Source organism: Biomphalaria glabrata, chromosome 17 (assembly GCF_947242115.1).
Source record: "Biomphalaria glabrata chromosome 17, xgBioGlab47.1, whole genome shotgun sequence".
In the NCBI taxonomy this organism is placed as follows: domain Eukaryota; kingdom Metazoa; phylum Mollusca; class Gastropoda; family Planorbidae; genus Biomphalaria; species Biomphalaria glabrata.
Genome location: NC_074727.1, coordinates 7391334 through 7409718, shown reverse-complemented (window position 1 = coordinate 7409718; position 18385 = coordinate 7391334). Strand labels below are relative to the sequence as shown.

At 38.7% G+C, this 18385-nt stretch overlaps 1 protein-coding gene across 1 annotated transcript in view; it reads right to left on the bottom strand.

Annotated features, from left to right (window-relative positions):
* LOC106067539 (adenylate cyclase type 3-like) overlaps window positions 1-17910 on the bottom strand; it is a 36414-nt gene extending 18504 nt beyond the window's left edge. Inside the window, exons 1-5 of the mRNA XM_056015417.1 lie at window positions 17157-17910; window positions 15822-16075; window positions 12545-12694; window positions 8680-8798; window positions 5529-5640 (exon numbers count right to left, since the gene is read on the bottom strand). Coding sequence (XP_055871392.1) covers window positions 5529-5640; window positions 8680-8798; window positions 12545-12694; window positions 15822-16075; window positions 17157-17586 — 1065 coding nt within the window. The 5' untranslated portion in view covers window positions 17587-17910. The remainder of the gene's footprint in view (window positions 1-5528; window positions 5641-8679; window positions 8799-12544; window positions 12695-15821; window positions 16076-17156) is intronic.
* Window positions 17911-18385: the final 475 nt, after the last annotated feature.

The window sequence follows — 18385 nt, the reverse complement described above, 5'->3', positions numbered from 1 at the left end:
ATGTCAACAAATATAAGAAAGCATTTTTGTTGTGACACGGTTACTGTGTGGTCAACCGTGACACACGGTCAAGTGTTGGGTATTGAGAGTTAGGGGACTTGCGGGAAGTGACGAGTGTGTAAACAAGAAAGGATGTCAGCGAGTGAAGTTGGGTATCTGTATATAACAGGAGTGGGCAATCTTTTTGTATCGAGGGCCGCATTTAAAAAAAAATGGGAATGGCGGGCCGCATATATATATATATATATATATATATATATATATATATATATATATATATATATATATATAGGAATGGTCCCCCAGGAATTGAAAGACTCCAACATTGTTACAATTTATAAAAATAAAGGCGACCGCTCTGATTGTAACAATTACAGAGGCATCTCACTGCTTAGCATAGTCGGAAAGGCTTTTGCTAGAGTATTACTAAAGCGATTACAGATCCTGGCAGATCGTGTTTATCCAGAGTCGCAGTGTGGCTTTAGGGCAGGTAGATCTACAACAGATATGATTTTCTCTCTTCGGCAGCTACAGGAGAAGAGCAGAGAACAAAAGCAGCCCCTCTTCATAGCATTTATTGATTTGACCAAGGCCTTTGACCGTGTTAGCAGAAGCGGTCTGTTTGCTGTACTAGAGAGAATCGGCTGCCCAAATAAGTTAAGAAAACTAGTGTCAGCTTTTCACGAAAATATGCAGGGCACCGTTCAGTTTGAAAGTTCTTCCTCCAGGCCATTCTCCATTAAGAGCGGTGTAAAACAAGGATGTGTACTGGCCCCTACACTATTTGGCATCTTCTTCTCAGTCGTACTATCCAGTGCTTTTAAATCCCTGGAAGACGGAATATACATCCATAGCAGATCCGATGGAAGGCTCTTTAACCTGGCACGTCTTAAAGCCAAAACGAAAAGGCGTCGTATCTTGATAAGGGAGCTGCTGTTTGCCGATGACGCGGCACTCGTATCTCACTCACAAGGAGGTCTACAGAAGCTAGTGAACGCCTTAGCAGCTGCTTGTCAAGAGTTTAGCCTTACTATAAGTCTCTCCAAGACCAAAATCCTGGCACAAGACGTCGCAGAAATACCTATAATACAAATTGGGAACCACACCCTTTCAGTGGTGCAGGAATTTACCTACTTGGGTTCAACAATTGTCAGTAACCTAGACTTAGACATCGAGCTGAAAAAAAGGATAGGAAAAGCTACCACAGCATTGGCAAAACTCTCCAAGCGCGTCTGGGAAAATGGTAAATTGACCACGACCAAAATCCTAGTCTACACGCCTGTGTTGTGAGCACTCTCCTTTATGGCAGTGAGAGCTGGTCAACATACATGTACCAAGAGCACAGATTGAATAGTTTCCACTTGCGCTGCCTGAGACGCATAATGGACATCTCTTGGAGGGACCATGTCTCCAATCAGGAAGTTTTAAGATTGGCCAATATGAACAGCATGTATGCTCTCCTGACACAAAGAAGATTACGCTGGCTCGGACATGTCACCCGCATGCCAGATGGCAGAATCCCGAAAGATATCTTATATGCTGAGCTTGTGGAAGGAGTCAGACCCAAGGGCCGCCCAAGACTAACATATAGAGATGTCTGCAAGCGAGACATGAGAGCCTCAGGCATCAGTGAAAGTATGTGGGAAAACATAGCCAAAGACCGGAGTGCATGGAGACAGACTGTGCGTGCTGGGACAACCCTTGCTGAGAACAAAAGAATTGAAGAAGCTTTAATCAAGAGGGATAAAAAGAAAGCTGCCCTGTCTGCTAGCCCTAAATCAGAGGCATACACATGTACGAATTGTGGCAAAGTCTGCCGTTCTAGAATTGGCTTGATTAGCCACACCAGATTCTGCCCCATCTCAAGATTAAGCCAAAACCAGTGACTCATTTGGGCGCATCCATTGCCTTTCGAGACAAAAGGAGCCATATATATATATATATATACAACTTAGAAAGATACGCTTGCTAACTATGTAGAATACCTGTATTATGTTCACGTTTTTTTTTTTTTGTTGTTTGTTTCCACACCATTTGAACAATTACATTTAAATTTTGAAGCCAATTTTACGCATTTTTATCAAATTGTTGTTTTCTTTTTTATCACAAATATACAGTTGTACGTAATGTGCAGTATTTTACTTTTTACACTCGTGCATAATGCTCCGAAGTGTAGAACTAGCTTACTAGCTGTTACGCTTGTGACTACTGTCAAATTACAGTCAGTCAACGTCGACCAGTGATTATACTTGTTTAGTTTCCACACAAAAAAATGCTTGTTCACTGAATGAGACAATATATGTTCCAGAAGTTAAATGTCGGGACGAGCGAAACCTACCCTTGTGAAGCAACACCAGAGATAGCTGACCATGTCCTTCAATGGTGAATACTAAATCAAGAGACCCGAAAAAGACGCTGGCCACAAAGCCCTCCTATAGATCAAAAACTATTGGGAGAACTGCCTGATCTGGAAACCACTGCGCGGTTAATCTCAGTTAACCCTCCAACATGTAAATTTAGAAGAACAGATGTATGTGTACATAAATAGTGTGAACAGCTTCTGGCACCCATAAGACTCCTGTGGAAGTACTGACTGAAATGTCTCTTTGTTTGGAGGTTTGTCCTCTGGAGCAGAATCAGCTTCTTCACTAGGTGGTGAACTGAAGGTATTGAAAACTGGTTAGTGACGTCTTAAAATTTGCTTTTATAAATTGCAAGAAAAAGGAATCTTAATAAGTGTTGTAATTTTAATCATTTCACTAGAAATAGTTTCACCTTTCAGCAAAGGAAAATGGCAAAACATGTTTTCTTTTGCTTTCGAGACAAAAGGAGCCATATATATATATAAATTATGTTACATTTCCCTTTTTTTTTCCAAGCATACCCAACACTTAACACAGTTCTTCATACTGATCAGAGATTGTGACATCTATTGAGTATATTGATGTTTAGCCAATAAGCATAATCTTCGTTTACTTTAAACTTTTTATTATGAGACAGTTTCAATAATACATAAAGATATTATTTTTAAAATATCTGTACATTTTTATATGTATATACTGTGGGCATACATGATTTCTGTAGGTGTCGGCGGGCCGCATAAAACACTCCGGCGGGCCGCATGTGGCCCGCGGACCATAATTTGCCCACCCCTGGTATATAACATTGCCGTGTATATATGTTATGTTGAAATGCTTCACAATTAAAAGGCACTTTAAACGTAAAAGGAACTTGTTTCTTCACAATTCTGCTTAATCATATTAATATATATTTGAGAAATTGAGGGCTTAAAATCAAAGCCTTAACAGCAAAATTAAACAATGAATAAAAAAAAATATTTAATTGGGGATGAAATGACCGTGGATGAAGTGACCGGGGATGAAATGGCCGTCACCGTGATTTTGTCTTTGTTCAATCCATGTCAGGCTGACTCACTCGAAGAATTACTTTCTCCCTATATGGAGCCATACCATTCCTGAATCTGTTCACATCCCATTGAAATATTTGCGTTATATCGGTATCCATGGCAACACCAGTAGGACACAGAGAAACAAATATTCAGCATCGATACTGCAAAATCGATTCCCATGGATTAACTCTCTTTTTAAAAAATAAATCAAATAATAAATTTAACAAAAAACAAAAAGAATTCACTCGAATGCTGACTATTTTTTATTGCTTTGAACTTTTTTTTAAATAGCCAGATTTTGTTGGGTCTTTTGTATTTTACAGTGATATATTTCCCTTTCTAAATAGTGTCAACTCCAGCGGGTATATTATAATAAACAGCGAATTTGATCATGAACTATATACAACTTCTCAATAACCTTGATTGCTCAACAGTATTATATGCTCGTATATCCTCGACTATGAATTTATAATTGGTGAACTGCAGCGGGTATATTACATTGAACAGGGTAAATGATCATGAACTATATAGCCTACAACTTCTCAATAACCTTGACTGCTCAGAGCGGATGCGTTAACTAACCCGTTTGTCTTGTGTGTTATTGTAAGTGAAAGTATAATCTGAATTTAAAAAAAAATGAATTTAACATAAGACAACCAAATGTGGGCATGAACTAAGAACAATGTTAGAACAAAAATTAGCATGACTTGTCGCGAGACCATGAAACTGGCTTTGTCTTGTGTTTTTGGCAATGTAAACTTTTTGAATTAAAGAATTTAAAAAAAAAACAACAACAAAAAATGAAAATTAATTGGCTAGCAGGGAGCAGAAGTAAAAAGTCTAAACCAATAGGATTAATCTCCTTCCTGCAACGTCATTGACGTATCGATTACTGTTACACTTCCGATCCATGCTCGTAACCTCCAACCATTTCTTGAAGAACCCCCGTTCATTACACAAGATATCGTCTGCTCCTAAATCAACAGTGAATTAATCGCTTAATAATTGCCTCCCAATTCTTTTTTTTTCTTTTTTTTTTTATCAGTCCGCCTCTTCTCCTAGTTCGTGAGCAGCACTGCAGCAAAAGTGTCACGTGCTAGCCTGCTGCTTGTCGAGCGCGTGAAATGGTTGAATCATGAACCGGGGGGGCTGAATTATTTATGAACTAGTCTCCAAAGTGCTTGCCATTCATGGCATCTGTTGACATTTTTATAAAGCTTGTTGAGGGACAGGGAAAGTGATAAAATTAACAGATGCTAGACGTTTTATTTTATGGTATTATTTTGCAGAACAGAACGGTCCATGAATCATGGGTCGCCTAAATAATTCTGAACTAATTGTTAGCGACCAAACGTGAGTTGATAGTGATTTAACTCAATCTAATTTCGAACTAAAAGCCTTTAAGGGTAGTAGACGTTGGCGATGTAGACCTCGTCTGCTCCTAAGACCGGTGGTTAACTCTTTCTCTCCTAACTGACGATACAAACGTTGATTCCACCAGAATGTGGTAAAAAATTACGGAGAGAAAGAGTTAAGGAGGGTACCATAGCCTGCACGCCCTCATTTAAAATATGAGCCAATTAATATGGGAAGTAGGCTGGGTCGAAAATAATATCTAAGTACTTACGAATTCTCATTTTGTGGTTACATAAAAATACATTTTTCGTTTAAACGACATTGGTATGTAGCCTTTATGGAGCATAGACCTGGAGAACCACCATCACCAACATGAAAACAATCCAGGTATTCACCAAAACCTGCCTGAGGAAGATTCTTGTGATCCGATGGCCAGGCAAGATCTGGAATGAGGAACTGTGGCAAAGAACAAAGCAGCGCATTGAAGTACATATCCTTCAGAGACGCTGGAGATGGATAGGTCACACCCTTCGCGAGCCTGCATCCAGCATAACATGGCAAGCCCTAGCCTGGAAACCTACAAGGAAAGAGGAAGAAGGTATGGCCCAGGAATGCGTGGCGCTGCGATCTGGAAGCAGATACAAGCAGATGGGCAAAACGTGGGGATAGTTGGAGAGACTCGCCCAGAACCGAGATTGGTGGCCCATGCCTCTGAAGGGATCACAGGCAGAGATTAGATGAGATGGTATGTGGACCTACTTACGTTCGCGAGTATATCGAAGCTGGCGAAGAGTTTGTTGAGTATTTTGACCAATTCTGACGCAGTGACAGTAGATGATATGGCGGTAAATCCAACGATGTCCGCAAATAGTATGCTGAAACATAAAGAAAAAATTAAAAAGAATAATATACCCATAGCCCAATGATGCGATAAGTTTACACACACACACGCACACAGACACACATATGTGGTCTCCTTCAGTCACGAAACGACTATGGATCATCTCATGGAAATGAGATGAATGCCTGGACATTAGCTATGGTCAGAACGATGTAACCCACAAATAACGCAGCTGATGTACCCAAAGGAGCAGCAAGTGCCGATACAGTTTGGGGTCAGTGGCGTGCAGGCTCTGCCAGGGTGTAGCACTGAGTGCTTCAGAACTGCCTAAGGGTTGCCGGCTATTGATTTTTCCTCAGGGTTGACTCCTGAAGCTTTTCCCATGATTGGGATGGCATGGCATCAGAGGCTGAATTTTCCTTCTTCTATATATATAAACACTCTAATTACACATGCATTTTTCTGTGCTAACATCCACACACAAAAACATCTTTTATGTGCTAACATCCACACACAAAAACATCTTTTCTGTGCTAACATTCACACACAAAAACATCTTTTCTGTGCTAACATCCACACACAAAAACATCTTTTATGTGCTAACATCCACACACAAAAACATCTATTATGCGCTAACATCCACACACAAAAACAAACATCTTTTCTGTGCTAACATCCACACACAAAAACATCTTTTATGTGCTAACATCCACACACAAAAACATCTTTTCTGTGCTAACATCCACACACAAAAACATCTTTTCCGTGCTAACATGCACACACAAAAACATCTTTTCTGTGCTAACATCCACACAATCACATTTTTTTAGCGCTTACGTCCACACTACGCCACTATCTGCACATGATGTCAACTGCTAGAGAATGCACGTGTACCAAGCGACAAGTGCAACAAGCCAAGCCATTTTGACTACTATCACAGACAGATCAAAGGGAAAACTGGTAGGATCAGCTGCACCACCGTTGTACTCGACCTTTGAGATGCCATCTTGTTTTATTTAGATGAATAGCGCGTCGTAGATGACAGGAGAATGCATCTATCCAGCTCTGAATGCAAGACAATGGTAGGGGCAAGTGGCCGGATCACGAAAGGGGAGCTTACAGCGTTCAGCCATGCACCCTAGATGTTACAGGAAAGAACCGACATGCTTTTTTGAAGAGTTAACAAAAAACGGCGCTAAGTTTTAATTCTATGGTTGCTGTTTAAATATGTTATAAAGGGTTAGGTCTACCACAAGTTAGGGTTTTTAAAAAACTTAAATGTTGTGTATCCTCCCTTGCCAGATATGCCTAGAAGACTATAATCTGCTGAATCATTCTGACCTAGCATCTAAACCTAACACTGTTGTGTTCAAAGTCGTAAATTTTGAACCAGAACATTTGTGATCGATTACTTTCTCCATCCTTCGACCACAACACTGCAATGAGACACACACATATACACACACCAATTTAATAATACACTTTAATCAAACAATAGCATTGGTTGAGTAGGTAGGCGCACTGGTACAGCGCTTGGCTTTCGAACCGGATTGGGGGGAGGGGGTGGTCCCTGGTTCAAATCTTGGAAGACTGGGATTTTTTATTTCGGGATCTTTAGAGCCCCTCTGAGTCCAACCAGCTCTAATGGATACCCAACTTTAGTTGGAGAAAAGTAAAGGCGGTCGGGCGTTGTGCTAGCCACATAAAACGCTCGTTAACAGTGGGCCACAGACACAGATGTCCATTAAATCATCTGCCCCATAGATTACAAGGTATGAAAGAGGAACTTTTTACTCTTTATAGGTCAAGTTGATTCTTTTATCCGACATTTCCCTACGCAGTTGAGATTTTTAAAAAATAACCAGAATAATGTTATTTTTTATACCTTTTTAATGCCCTTTGTAGTTATTTTAAAAAACACAACAATTCAATTAACTTTTCTTTCCTTTTTTTTTTCATACTACATACGCACAAACACGCACACACATATAACATATAAAGCAATAACTACATCAATAGCTCATTACGCACAACCCATAAAACCTTCGACTAATTTCCTTTTTTGTGTAGCCTACACATTAATGTAGATTTCATTACTTCGATAATAACTATAGTTTGAAAAAATAAACAGCGCATAGTAGTTTTATTTTAATTGTCTATTGTGATTATTATTATTTATTATTTTAAACTATCTAATTTGATGAGACTTTAATGATGACTGGTAAACCTCAAACTAGAGTGAAGAAACAACAACAAAAAACGACAGTTCATTTATGAGTTAATTTCTAGTGCATTAGCAATGTCTTTTATGTTAGAATATGAAGACATCGGAGGCGCAGTGTCCGAGTAGCAAAGCGCTTGGCTTCCGAACTGTGGTCCCAGTTCGAATCCTGGTGAAGACTGGGATTTTTAAATCTCGGTATCTTTGGCCGCCTTTGAGTCCACTCAGCTCTAATGTCTACCCGACAATAGTTAGTGAAAGTATAGGCGGCTGGTCGTTGTGCTGGCCACATGACACCCTGGTTAATTGTGGGGCACAGAAACAGATGACCTCTAAACCATCTGCCTGTAGATCGCAAGGTCTGATAAGGTTTTTTTCCAGCCCTTTCCATTTTAGAAACGCAGCACTACCATAAGTTTATTATCCAGGGTTATTACGGGGGAGGACGGGAGATTCTCAAGCCCTCACTTAACCCTTAAAATGCGTGTGGTAGTTTAGTCTCTAAACATCAAAATTGTAATTCTATTTCGAATGTACTCATTGTAAAACAGCTCAGCGCTTTAAGGGTTAAACGGAGTTTGAAGATAATAATTACCGTGTTAGTTTAGAATGGTACCATAATAAGCTAAATATCACACTAAAGAACACTGAACACTAGACGCTAGATACATCAGACTCTGATAACACACTCTCACATAACACGTTACACACAACAATACAGTATGAACTCTCTTGCCAAGGGAAATAATTCTACACGCTAACAACAAACACATACATATAAACACAATGTCAACTGAACGTGTCAAAAATGAACAAAGAATTGATTTTATCTTATCTTATCTTATATATTACCTGACATTTTCATATCTCTGCATGTAGATCTTCCTGAACTGGCCATCTTCCACACTGCCCAGGTCTTTTAGCATCTCGTCTGCTACATGCTTTGGCAACACTGACAAGAGTAATCTTTCCTTGGATAAACAACAATAATGGCAACTGGTAAGGAATATTTTCTGTTTTCATGCAGAAGAGGGGTGGGGGGAGGGATCTTTTTTGTTCTGCGCATATGTGAACATTCGCTATGAATATTGAGGAACTAGCAAAGGAGGGAGACATGAGAGGAATGTATATGAAAATTAAAGATGAAAAGAACGGATTTCAAGCTAGATCACACATGTGTGAGAACAAAGATGGTCAGCTTATTACAGAAAACAGCAGGGTCATTGAGAGATGGGCTGAATACTTTGAGGAGATCCTAAATACCACTGAAGATGGAGACAATGGAGAATATGAACTGCCGCATGGGGGGCCAGATCCCTTAGTGAACCCTCCAACACTCATTGAAACATCAGAAATAATTAGGACCATGAAGAATCACAAAGCACCAGGAGAGGACCAAATCACAGCAGAACTAATTAAATATGGAGGGAAAGACTTACATTCCCAAATACACAGACTAATATCAAGAATTTGGGAAGAAGAAGTAATACCAACAGAATGGGAAACGGCTCTTATAACCCCAATACACAAAAAAGGATCCAAGTTAAAGTGCTGTAATTACAGAGGAATCTCTCTACTAAATGTGACTTATAAGATACTGTCTAGGCTTATAACTAAGAGACTTGGAAAATATTCAGAAGAAATCTTAGGTGACTACCAATGTGGTTTCAGACCCAACAAATCCACAACCGACCACATCTTCACACTAAGATGTATACTAGAAAAATGCCATGAATACAACATACCAATCCACCAACTCTTTATAGACTATAAAATGGCTTATGACAGTATCAGAAGGAAATACCTATATGACACACTACAGGATTTTGGAATACCCAACAAGCTGACAAGACTTATACATATGACATTAAACAAATCAAAAAGCAAAGTCATAATACAAGGAGAACACTCACGGGAATTTAGGATTAAACGAGGATTAAGACAAGGAGACGCACTTTCCTGCATGCTTTTCAATTTAACACTGGAGAGAGTTATAAGAAATATACACATAAACACAAGGGGAACTATTACTAACTACTTCAGGAGAGAAAACATGGGTCCACAACCAACAGGGACGATATACAGCCTCTACAATACCTTGCTTATGCCGATGACATTGCCTTATTGGGTAAAGAAACCTCTGACATCGCTAGAGCCTTCATACAACTAGAAGAAGCATCTCGACCAGCAGGACTTGAGGTCAATGACAGTAAAACCAAGTACATCACAATGACAAGAGACAATCAAACAGAGGGACAAAATATCAAAATCAAAGACCACGAATTTGAAAACGTCCAAACTTTCAAATATCTAGGAAGTACTATTAATTTCAAAAATGACCTACTAACAGAAATAAAGGAAAGAATAGCAGCAGGCAACAGGGCATTTTATAGCACCCACCATTTACTTAAGAGCAAAATGATTTCAAGTAAAACCAAGAAAATAATATACAAAACTATAATAAGACCAGCAGCAATGTATGGAAGTGAGCCATGGACACTGACAAAGACATCTGAAAATTTACTTAACACTTGGGAAAGAAAAATTCTTAGGAAAATCTATGGTGCCATACAGGATGAAACAGGGTGGAGGACACGCACTAACCATGAGTTATATCAATTATATGAAGACCCACCAATAGTGAACGAAATAAAAAAGAACAGACTACGTTGGGCAGGTCACCTTGAAAGAATGTCAGACAACAGAGGGGCGAAAATCGTATACAGGCAAAAACCAAAAGGCAGGCGACCCAAAGGCAGACCCCGAATGCGATGGATAGATGACGTGGAAGCAGATCTGAAGCAGCTAGGGGTTAGGGCGTGGAGACGAAAGGCCCAGGAGAGATCTGAATGGAAGGATGTGTTAAAGCAGGCCAGAGCCCTCTTTGGGCTGTAGCGCCACTGGGATGGATGGATGGATGCTATGAATATTTATTTGTTCATGGCAGCCATGCAAAGTGTGTCTCTTGGCTTCTGCTATAAAGTTCATTCAAATAAAATTGTTTCATGGTAAAAACACAACACAGCAGAGAATTAAACTTTATCGCACACTGTTGATGCAGTAAATTAAGATTAAACTAATCCATTTGTTTTGTACATAATAAATGGCAGTGGAACTAATGGCATCGGTAGTTAATCAAACATGAAGGAAGCGTGCATAAACCTAATTGGAAACACAGATTTTCTTTAATGTAGCGATCAATCAAACACTATCGCAAAGTATATGCAAGAACATAAAAAAATTCCACATATGTTTTTAACGTAGGCCTACGTCATTTCTGGGATCTTGTTTTCCTGAGTTTAAACTTTGATAACTGAATGAAAAGTAAGGTCTCTTGTGTACTCTATGCTAAAATACTGTACATGTGTGTCTTTGTATCACGTTAAGGTGGAGGTGGGCATTTTACATTGATTTGTAGAGCTGGGCGATAGTGTCCAACGACCGCAATGCTGTTTAGAGAACCGACAAGCTAAGGCCAGCATCGTTTTTTGGTCGCCTCCAAAGGAAAGAATGGCGGAATAGTTTTCTGCGTCGAGAAACTAATTTTACGTCTGCACTCATCCTTAAAGTTCAGAAACGAAGGCATTGCCTTCTCACGACTCATGGCTCTACACACACACAAAAACTCGTCGAGCGCTTCCATCGAAAGTGTCCGCGCTCACTAAAGGGCATAGCACTGACAAGACAACCTTACTCGTAGTCAAGTCCTGCTGGACGCCAGTGCAGAGGCATCACTTTTTTGTTGCATTTTTGCGCAGGAAGGAAACCGAAATGTGAACATTTTTGGCAAGTATGAAGAAATACGATGTAATAGAGGTGTTCCCCTGAAATGCTGAACAAACTCAGGGGTCAATTTGCCTGTACTGGTTTTGAGAAAAAAGGTTGGCATAAAATTGCGTCTAAAAGAGACAGCTAGAGATACCGGCATTTCAGACCCAAACAAAAAACCTTGGCCGAAGACAGACGCAGAAGGCGAAAAGAAAAATTAAATACATTCTCGGCGGACAACAGCTTTGTCTGCGTCCAGAGGAGACAAAATACGTAGGTCGCGTGTCTGTATATATGATAAAAGATGAACAGAGGCATCGCTAAGGTTTGCGTCGTACCACCCCAAAACAATACCTTATCATCAATCACCCCTTATAAAAATATATAATAAAAGTTTTCCTAATTATTAAACGTACTAAAGCTTGTTGAATTTTCGATCTAATTTCATTTCTTTTTATCTTTAACAAAGAAAAAAAAAGTTAGTTTTTTCTACTTTGGTGTCACTCTGGATGCATGCCACTAGGTCCACATCTATCGACCCCTTTAGCGACGCCACTACCAAACGTAGCCATTATTTCTTTTGAAACGAAAGCTGTATTTTAAAGTAAACTTAAGCAAATGTAATTTTTAAATCCTCTTCTTTGAGGGAGTTAGAATAACAAATAAATATAGTTGTTTCGTAGTTTGAAATTCAAAACGATTTCTAAGCATGAACGACAGGGCGACACCTGAAAATGAAATATGGTCTGGATTTGAATGAACTTTTTGAAGGTATCATTCTATATTACTTAAGCTGGAAGCTGGACTAGCATCACAAGGACTCTCCGACAGCCACTCTGCGTCGATTTGATCTCGTATCAAAAAGCGAGTCTTAACTGGACATTGCATTAAGAAATCCCCTCTGGTTAGAACAGACATAAGACATGAAAACAAATACCAAATGACCTACTTTGTCCTTGTACGCCATTTCTATCTTGGCCTTGGCAATCAGCGCAGACTTTGTTTCCATCACTGTCCTGCGGTTGAGACGGTCTTGAAACAGACTTCCGGCTGCCCCGATGCACCCTGTAGCCAGGCACAGAAGGATGTTCGCCACCAGCTGGAGATGTGAAAACACATTATGGATTACTTGATTAATATCAACTTTCCGCATGAGGAGACGCAACATAATCTTATTCCCTTAAATCGATATTTACTTAACTAGCGCAATGTGTTGTTTACTGGTGCAAATCACGAATCCATTGGGGCCAGGCACATGTTATAAACATATGTTTTAAAACGACCACCACTGTGACTGAATCGTTCACTTTCGCTCGAGTTCTTTTGAGGAATGGCTCATTATGACCGGTATGCTTCAATGGCAACATTAAATTGAAATTAAATGAATTCTATTTTAATTATTAAAGAATTGTTTATAAACATGCGAGATGTATTACTGTCAAACGACTGGCAAGTTATATGCGTTATTATCTGACATCATATTCTCGCACGCGACAAGCCTTTTACTATTCTTAATTGGTTCATATGAAAAATACACTATTACTTGTTTAAGGGTTATCCCCCTTACATTTGTGTTTCATGTGAAACGTTGGGGGAGGGGGTCGCTGTTCGCTATAATACAAGTTTCTCCAGCTAGCTCCAAGTTCTGCTAATTAACCTGCAAGTCGAATCTAGTCAATTTGGAACCAAAGATGTGAACAAGTAAAGAATTTTCGGTACTTAGGTGACCGCGCTAGAAATAAAAAAAAACAACCTGGACCTGTGTTTTCCACTCATTTAGTAAATGTACGTGCCAGTTAGCCACATCGATTCGCAGGATATAATAAATCACACATTTTTTAATTATCATGGGATTAAGTATCGTGGTATTACAGAATTGAAAGAGGTACACTAGAGGCTTAGTCGTTAAAATCGTTGTTATAGCCTGTTACATTACAAGGTGTAAAAAAAAATTGACAAAAGCAAATCTTTATTAATTTGTTTTTCACATGTATTAAGTCAACCAAAAACTAAAATTAAGTTTGTACATGTTTAGTTTGGTAAGTAACGCAAGTATGACCCTGAGGTAGAAGGAAAAAAAATAGAAGCACAAAGGCCCTACTACAAAGTTAGAGAACCAGTGCCCAGAAGACTCTTTAACACGGTATATACTGACGGCTCTACGAGGGAGAACAAAGGCATGGCTGTTTATATTTGTTGTCCGTTCTAATGATATTGAAATATGCCCAATTACCGACATTACAGTAGGGTCCGGCTCTGAGTTTTGAGTGAGACACAAACTCTCTTTATAATCTTGTTCATTTTTTATTGTTGCTTGGAAATGTTTTTCCCTGTTTTATTAGAACCGCGTTTAATTTTCATTCTCCTAAAGTGTATTTTATTTATTTTTTTAATTTTTGGTTCTCGGAAAAAAAAAAAACTTTTTCTTGATTTATATAGTAAGACAGTCGTCGAAGCGTTCATTCTAAGTAAGTGCAATTAGAGCATAAAACTGTTTTCCCCAATCTGCCAGTAAAACCAATGATTTAGTATCTTAATTAGGGCATGGTTGCGCGTAGGACGTAGTTTTGAGCTTTAGAGTTTGTATAAAGAAAGTCTGCAATTTATAAGATAAGAAAAAAGGATGAGAGAAGTGCCAGTACATGGTGTGTGAAGGTGTGCGTGATGGGAGATAACTTGAATTATTTTAAAACGTACTTGTGATACTTTAAAAACTTTCATGTACAATTTACTCTAAGCTTAGTGTTTTGTTGTTTGTTTGTTTGTTTGTTTGTTTTTTACTTCTTTAGAAAAAGAAATTATATTTCTGAACATTTTATCTCTATTTCTTTTTCTAAAGACTTTTTCTTTTTGGAATTTCCTGCAAGCAGTTTTACTTCACTCCCTTTTCAGCCCAAGTTCGGCAGCACGAATCACTCATTCTAGATGCAATATTATTCCTACGAAACAAAAAAAGTCTATATGCAGGCCATAGATGTGCAATCCCCTGACCTAGTCTTATTTCTCAGACGCGATGGGTAGACCATAATCAATGTTCCAAACAAAACCCTCCAGACACCCAATTACTTCAACAATAGAAGCATTTACTCAACTCGACCTCGTACTGAATAGATGCAGCATGTCTTATACAATTTCTGAAAAATATTCTGATCTGCATGATTGAAGTAAAATCACGCACTTTTTAGTTGCGTAGCAACCGTGAAAAATACGTAAACTGTGTTTATTTAAATATCTTTTTTTTTAACGTTTTTGGGTTATATAACCATTTCAATCCAGAAAATTATGTCTACTAATAAACCTGTTTCTATATTACATTTTTAGAAGGTTAAGCATTTTTTTAAATTTTAATTGGTGAATAAATAAAGTTATTTAATCAATTTGTACTGGTAAGGAGATTTGCCTAAATAACTGTCGTAACTTTTGCCCTGGTGATAGATTTGGTTCACGGTCACAGGCCAACTGTAAACATAGCGCCTTCTTGTATTGACGCGCTGGCCTAGTGCTGATGGGCTTGGCTTCTTAGTGTTCCCGGGTTCGAATCCCGGTAAAGACTAGGATTTTTATTTTCGGGAACTTTAGGGCTCCTCTGAGTCCAACCAGCTAATGGGTTAGTTGGGGAAAAGTAAAATCGGTTGGTCGTTGTGCTGGCTACATGACACCTTCGTTAACTATGGTTCACAGAAACATCCTTTGCCCTATAGATCCTTAATGTTCTCTGTCCCTACTGAAAAGGGTATGTAATAGACACACTAAAACAGCGGTTCTCAACCTTTTAAGCTCGGCGACCCCTTTTTACAATCCCCACTCTGCGGCGACCCTCATCCACACAGCAATAGAAGAATAGACAAAAACAATCCATATTTTCGATGGTCTTAGGCGACCCCTGGCAAATCGTCAATCGACCCCTTAAGGGGTCGCGACCCACAGGTTGAGAACCCCTGCACTAAAACAACATGAGCTTCAATAAACACAATGATTTTTATTAGTCTCTATTTATGTTCTCTAAACTGACCTCCTTTTACACACAGTCCTGACACACTGCTGTTCACTCAACCATGTACACTCAAGGTCCACTGGTCATTTCATACACAGGCACACACACTGCACTACCAGTCACTCAAAACACATACACTTACTATCACAGGGTACTTTATACAAATTAGCTCATAGAATAGATCAACTGTAAACTTATGTAATTAACTGATGAAATAATGAAATATTTTGACCTGCAGAATCAACTCTTCTGTGCTGGAATGTTCCTGGGAAAACATTACCCCCACCAGAACTGAGTGCACGACAATTAGAAGGACCACCAGAGTAGCACTGACCCGGGACTCGACCGGAACGGTCATCTGAGTGACGAAGATGTGCACGAGGAGCCAACCGATGCGGTCCGATGGCATGTGGCGCGGGTAGGTGGTGCCGACGTCGTAAAAGATCTGGAAAGTGATGAGCAACCACATGAGAACAGCCAGGATCTCTGAGAAGATAAAGGACGTCAAATTAAATATATATATATTAATCCAAGTTTTAAAAATCAAGAATGAGTCAAGAATCAAACAGCGTCATGTTAGAAGCATACTTGGGTAAGCCATTTATGTTCTAGGCATAGACATAAATAAATATAGACTGGCCGAAGGAAGTAACTTCATGTAACTTGAAAACATGTATATCTATTGTATTCGGATTTCCGAACTATGAAAAATTGCATGATCTTCATTCTTGGAGATTAAACAAAACTACACTGCCTCCTTATTTACAATATATATAGGTGTGTGGCTGAAATAGATATGAATACTTAACTTTTATACTGCTCATAAATGCTGTATAATAAAGTACTCAAAATTGCATCCACAAATTTTAGTTTCATAAAACTCTTTAATCGGCCAGTCTATATTTATTTATGTCTATGGTTCTAGGTTTCATTAGCGATTTTCTCTCTTTCAAACTTTTTGATTGACCAAAGTTCCAAGAATTCATTAAAAGTAATTATACAAGTTTCGGATGTATCCGAAACAAATATTATTGCGCCCTAGTTAGAACCTCGTGTAAGACGTTTAGGCGATGACAGAAGGTGGGGGCTCGAACATTGAACCTTCGTGACAACAGTCTGAGGCGCATAACCACACCACCAAACAGGCATGCATTAGATGTACGATGATTTAGACCTAGTGTAATATTATTGGGTTTCAACACCTTGTTAACTGTAACAATAGACACATTTTTGGACTTTTAGAAAATATTAAAGATTTGTTAAAACATCTACTGACTAAATTCAGCTTAAAAAAAAAGCTCATACTACTGTAAATCTTAACAATTCATATTAAAATATATCTGAATAAAACCTGGCCAGGCAATTTCAATGAAATGGGGTCAAGTAGATCCTCTAATACTGTCCCACCATTCATTTTTTCCCCATTTGAAATTTGCAAAAGTCTTTTTTGTTATAATAGTTTTGAGGGATCCGGAAGCTATCAGGAGTCAATGTGTAAAAAAAAAATCTCGATTGCCAGTTTACCACGTGATCACTATATTTCCCACTCTTAAAAATAGTCTCATACCTGTAATTTGGTTCTTCGGCTTGATAAAGTAGACAACCACATAGATGAAGATAACTACTGCAGCAGCCACTCCAATCACAAGAAGCCTGTTTATAAGCTCTGGCCTATAGTAAGGCAGAAGGTCAAGGACGACGCACAGAATGGCGTGGAGCGTGGCCAGGGCAACCAGAACGGGCAGGACACCCAGGCGCTGGCGCCGGAAGTACGCCCTGTAAACTTGCTCATCTTCTCGATCAAAGTTGATGAACAGCGCTTGGGGATGAAGGGAGGCTATCCACGAGGCGCCCTGGGGAGGCTTCCCCTCGTTCTCACTCCCTCGTTCTTTGAGGGCATCACTTCTGAGCTCAGATCTGACGGATGATATATCGGAGTCTCGGCTGAACACAATGTTTCCATTACCATTTCCAGACGCTTTGTTTGATTTGTCCATTATATTAACACATTAATAGGAGTGTGGCTTTCAAGGCATCCGTTGAAACACTATCTTGACCTCTTCATGCAACTCGAAACCTTAAGTGGCCTAGCATATGTGTGAATTGGTTGTAAGTTTGATATGTTGAGCTCTTCGAATTTCAAACACTTATACAATAATAATTAATTTTGTTGTTTTTTTAATTGGAATCCTTTTTATGCTAAGCTTACCGAATTTTAAACATTAAAATTTATGTACGTTTATTTTGCATTTTTTAGAATCCTATGCATCTTTAATAAATAACTTTTTTTAATGCATTATGTACTATGTGTGTCTGTCATGGGTGTTCTCCTTCTAATAAATAATATTACAATTTCATAAGTAGAAAACAATTTGCCTGTTCCCTTATTTGAATTTCTTTGTTATTAATTTTTCAGTAATAAACAAAATATTTCAAATGAAGTATTATGTTTCAAACTAAACAAATATTTTAAAGTTGAGTTTAAAAAAAACATTGATCAATGGCCTATTTTAATTTGTTTTTGTACTCATTTTGCATTTTAAAAAACAAATTTACTTTTAGTTTGGGTTATGTCCCCTTTAACCGTTTTCCTCACATAGTGATGAAGCCAAATTTACACACTTTGACTTTAGGTGGAAATGAAAAATCTCATCCTTCGTCATAGCTCTCACCGCTTTGAATTGACTAAAAACTCTGGGTAATACATCATTTAATCAAAACTACAAGATAGTTCATTAGATCTGTCTCAAAAAGTCTAGACCGACCCTTTTTTAGATTTACGACACTGTAAACGCC